The following is a 4,761-nucleotide window of genomic DNA, read 5'->3' as shown; positions in this document are numbered from 1 at the left end:
GACGGGGCGCCCTCTGGGGGAAAGAAGGCCAGGGGGGGGGGGGGGGGGGGGGGGGAGACAAGGTGGAGCAGGAGCGGATGCAAGAGAGCAGGCCTGTTCTAGAACCAATGCCCACCCCCCCCAGGTCCTCACCCCCACCAAGCCCTGGTGGAGGGCTTTCCCCCTCCACCCTGAGGCTTCACCCTCCCAAGGCCACACACAGGACACCCACCTTTGGGGTTGAAGTTCATGCCCAGCCAGGCACCCCGACTCTGGCCCTCGGAGCTCTGCAGGTGCTCCCAGACAAACACGTTCTCCATCTCATCCAGAATGGATAAGACTGCCCCACCCACTGGACACAAGAGAGGCCCATGTCAGGGCAGACAGGTCTCCCCGAGGGGGTGGGGGGGGTGGCAGAGACCACACACCACCCACGAGGCCCCAGCCCACCTCTCTGGCAGTGCTGCAGCGCCTCCTTGTGGCCCAGCAGCAGCTCCATGTGGAAGGAGTAGCAATGCTCCCTGAAGGGAATCCAGGCAGAGTCGGCCAGCCCTTGGGGACAGCTGCCGTGGTAGCTTATTCTTCGGGGAGGAGGGGGCCCTGTGGTGCAGGGTGCAGGGTTGAAGAAGCGTCCCAGAGCGCCTTGTCCGCCCCTCGGCCCCAGCGGCTGGGCACTCACCACTGTTCCTGCCACAGACAGCGCCCTGTAGCTTGGTGTTGCAGCCGGTGGTGCGCCAGGCCCCATCCACATCCACGTAGGCGCAGCCCCCCGGCTGCTGGGGCTCCCCGTCCTGCCAGCTCATGTAGCTCAGCGGCTCCTCCGAGACCCAGGAGTACCGCCGGGAGCCCTGGGCACGAGGGGGCCATCAGGGTGCAAGGAAGGGGGCCAGCGGGTGGGGGAAGGCGGGTAAGGTAAGGCAAGGAGTTGAGAGGAGACGGAGGGAAATCAGGGGAGCGGTCCCCGGCCCGGCGCCAGGACAGGCGTTGGGGGCCCACCTCCTCACTGGCCAGCCCGATCCAGAGTGGGGTGCGCAGCCCTCGGGCAGCCTGCGTGAGGAAGGCCTGGGTGTAGGGGTCAGGCACGCGGGCCAGGCTGGCGTTGCGGCTCTCACACAGCAGGAGGGCATCGTGCCAGCGCAGAGGCTTCTGCAGCAGCCGGAAGGTGCCGTTGAGGTAGGAGAGCTCAGTGCCCGGGGCAGGGGGCGCTGCTGCTGGGGATGGGCTCAGGGAAGGGTCTACAGGGAAGGGGACGGAGCTCAGGCCAGGCTCTGCCTCCCCCACCCCACTCCCAGGCACGAAGCTGAGGGAGCTCCAGCCATCAGGCAGAGACCAGGTCCCTGTCGGGCATGGTGCCTGGCACAGACTAACAGGAAGTGTTAGCCACCATTACTAACAATAGATTCTCGCTGATAAACAGAGAAGCAAGCTGGAGCCTTGACCTAGTCCTACCCCAGGAACCGACACAGAACACGCATGGGGCCACAGGCGCCTCAGACGCGGAACTTCAGGTTCCTGACACTAGGCAGGCGCAGTGTCTAGCTGCCCCTGGTCAGCCCTCCGTACCCCCAAACCTTCCTCCCGAGACCCCTCGGCACTCCACTGCCTCTTCCTCTGACTGGCGCCTGGCCTTTCGGCCCATCTGCTTCCCAAGCAGAGATTAGACTCTGGGGGTGACCTCAGGGGGGGTCCTGGGTCTATGAGACTATGTTTCAGTCCTCCTGGCATGGCCCACAGCGTCTGGCCCCAGTGCTGATGTCTTCCAAGTTCGCGGGTGACACGTACCCGTGCCCTTCTGGCAGATGAAGCCATGTGTCTCCTCCGCGCAGCTCCGATCGTCCCAGCGGCCAGTGAAGGGAGCGGAGGGGCTGTGCAAGACCACCGCACAGCTGGTCTGGGGGAAAGGAACTGCTCAGGGGAGCCCCGGCAGCTCTCCCCTTGTGCCACTCTGAGCAAAGAGGCTGCAAGAGAGGGGGACCCCGGGAGTGAAGGCAAGTGCGGCAGGCTGGGGTGGGGGTGCCGAGGGAGGGCCTTCCTCACCGGTATGTTGCCACTGGGAGCAGGGCTGGGGCCAGAGGGCTCCCCAGGTGCCCAGTTGGTATACAGCAGAGGCTCCTGCTCCACCCACTGGAAGTTCCTCTGAGAGGCATGGAGGCCAATCCAAAGGTCAAAGGTCACATTGGGCAGGCTGGCTGTGATGAACGCTACAGCCCCCCCAGAAGAGAGAATTATGAGCGACAGGGCAGCAGCCTCTTGCTCGCTCAGCTCTAGCCATCTTGGGGGGATCGTATCAGGATACTGGGGCCTTCCCATGGGCTGGCCCTACCTTGCTCTAAGGGGTTTGCAATGGTGACCAGTTGGGCCTCTTGCTGTTCACAGGAGAACTGTGCCTCTGACCACTTCACCCGGTCCTGAGGGTCCTGGCCCTGGATTCGGAAACACTGGGGCGGAGGGGGAGGCGTGATGTCCCGCCCCACCGCCCTGCCCCACAAACCCAGAAACTCCGCTGCAGAGCCCTCAGCGGCAGGTCCTGGGAGGCTTTGAAGGCTGTGAGAACAATAAATCAGAACCAGGACATCTGGGGCTCCTTGAGCAAGGCTCTGGTGCCCTCTCAGCCCGGCGCCCCATGTTCTCACACACTTATCTACGTTTGGGGGAATTTGTAAGTGGCAGGATTTCTTTGGGCCACCAAAGTCTCTATTACCTATGACAGTAGCACCTGGGCTACGCATGGAGACAAGGTCTTTCTCAATTTCAGCTAAACACATTTCTGAGAGTTGCCTGAAATCCACTATTTTACTCCATGAACTCATGCTCGCTTGTATGACATCTTTACTTCTGAATGATCTCTGTAGGCAGCAGCTTGTAACTCTATAATATTTGTTTCTCTGTTCCCACCTCCACTACTTCCATAAGGCCAAAGGAACCCTGTGTGGGAAATCTTTCAAGTGAAGACTATTTGAAATGAATGATTTCCAGTAATTTCTTCCTTGGCAGGATGGGGGAGAAAGAAAGGAAGGAAGCTTTGGAGTCACAGAGGGCCGGGGGGCGTGCCTCTCAGATTCCAGATCTAACTTAACCTTTCTGTAAAATGGGAATAAAACAATCTGTCTTTTGGGGTTATTTTAAGGGTTAAAGAGCAGAGTGGAGCAGGTGCTTAACAAGTAAAAGCTCTTAGTACTACTATTATGATTAGCTCTCCCATCAGCTTACTGATGCAAATATCAGATTTGGGGTAGAAAACGTTAAACCCAGAAATAATGCAAGAGTTTGGGGGAGGTTTTATCACAAAGCCCATGCATCTGGTTTCACAGAAGTAGTTCAGAGATACTCTGAAGCCTCCTCTAAATAGCTAGCAAAATAATTAGTCATAAAATGAGAAGCGGCAAGGTCACATCAGTATCAGCAAGTATCAGCAGTTAAAGAGAGAAAGTATTCGGCTCACCCCAACAAACACTAAGGGACTTCCTATCATGTGCAAGTGTATTTAGTGATACGTCAGGAGCCAGTGGCCCTGGCCTCCAGGAGCTTAAGGCCAGTGGGAGAGGCAGACCCTTACTCTCTCTCCCTACATCCAAATGCTATGGGGCTGCAAAGAAGGCAAAGAACAAGTAGAGCAAGATGTCTGGGGCCAGGAAGTGAAGGAGCAAACAGCCTCGCATAATTCAAAGGCTTCTGACTGGGGAGTAACTAGTATCTGTACAATGATGTTGATACATTAAGAAAGAGACCAGCTAGAGTTGCCTGGGTGGCTCAGTCGGTTAAGCATCTGACGTCTGCTCAGGTCATGATCTCACACTTTGTAAGTTCAAGCCCTGCATTGGGCTCTGTGCTGACAGCTCAGAGCCTGGAGCCTGCTTTGGATTTTGTGTCTGCCCCCTCCACTTCCCCCCAACCCTGCCTCTCTCTCAAAAATAAATAAACATTTAAAAAAAGGTTTTTTGAAAGAAGGAGACCAATTACATACATACAATATACTCTGTTTTATGTCAGACAGAAGAAACCACAAGAATAAGTTTTTGAAAAGGTAATGACATGAGAAAAATGCTCAAAATACAGCACTGAGAAGTTTGATCGCATTAGGCAGTACGATCTCAATTGTGTGGAAAAAGGCAGGAAGCAGAGCAATAAATATTAATGGTGGTTATTTCTGGAAAGGATGAGTTTCATTTTCTTTTTTTCTGTTTTTTCCAAAGTTTTAATAATACATGAGTTTGTTTCTAGAAAAGGTATAATATTCCCTTGAATATTCTAAAGACTGTAAGAGCTCCCTGACACCAAGGGCTGGCTGCACTCCATTACAGGACAACGATTTACGGATTATATGATCTAGTGTTAACTAATCTAATCCTCACAATCCGGCTAAGTGGTTTTACAACCTCGGCCAAAGCAAGCATGGACTAAAGCTCATACTCCTGATGGCCGGCGCAAACAGGAAAATCATGCTCCTCTCTTCCTGGGACAAACTCTTGTAGGCCACAAGATAAAAACAATGAAGGTCTAATCAGATATGATCAATCAACCCACAAGTGCAGAAGTAATCACTTTTGGAAAGAAATTCACACTCTCAAAGGAACATTTTGAAGACCTGTTTGGAAGCATCCCTTCAGATTCATGTTATTCCCCCAAACTTTCCTCTCTGCACACTCAAAACCCTTGGGAAAAGAATTTCCTAAATGGTATTTCAAAAAATCTTCCAAATGCAAACCATGAGAGACTGTTGAATGCTGAGAACAAACAGGGCTAATAGGGGTGGGGGGGGAGGGGGAGGGGGGTGATGGGCAT

General features: G+C 54.5%; 1 protein-coding gene across 3 annotated transcripts in view; it reads right to left on the bottom strand.

Moving 5' to 3' along the window:
- MRC2 (mannose receptor C-type 2) overlaps positions 1-4,761 on the bottom strand; it is a 51,020-nt gene that overhangs the window by 2,204 nt on the left and 44,055 nt on the right. For all 3 annotated transcript variants that reach the window (XM_077780417.1, XM_077780418.1, XM_077780419.1), the window contains exons 21-27: positions 2,303-2,417; positions 2,017-2,180; positions 1,762-1,870; positions 976-1,214; positions 659-827; positions 430-579; positions 212-331 (exon numbers count right to left, since the gene is read on the bottom strand). In XM_077780417.1, the coding sequence (XP_077636543.1) occupies positions 212-331; positions 430-579; positions 659-827; positions 976-1,214; positions 1,762-1,870; positions 2,017-2,180; positions 2,303-2,417 (1,066 nt within the window). The remainder of the gene's footprint in view (positions 1-211; positions 332-429; positions 580-658; positions 828-975; positions 1,215-1,761; positions 1,871-2,016; positions 2,181-2,302; positions 2,418-4,761) is intronic.

This window comes from Crocuta crocuta, unplaced genomic scaffold (assembly GCF_008692635.1).
Source record: "Crocuta crocuta isolate KB4526 unplaced genomic scaffold, BGI_CrCroc_1.0 scaffold288, whole genome shotgun sequence".
NCBI classification, from domain to species: Eukaryota; Metazoa; Chordata; class Mammalia; order Carnivora; family Hyaenidae; genus Crocuta; species Crocuta crocuta.
This window is presented reverse-complemented; position numbering and strand designations above follow the sequence as displayed.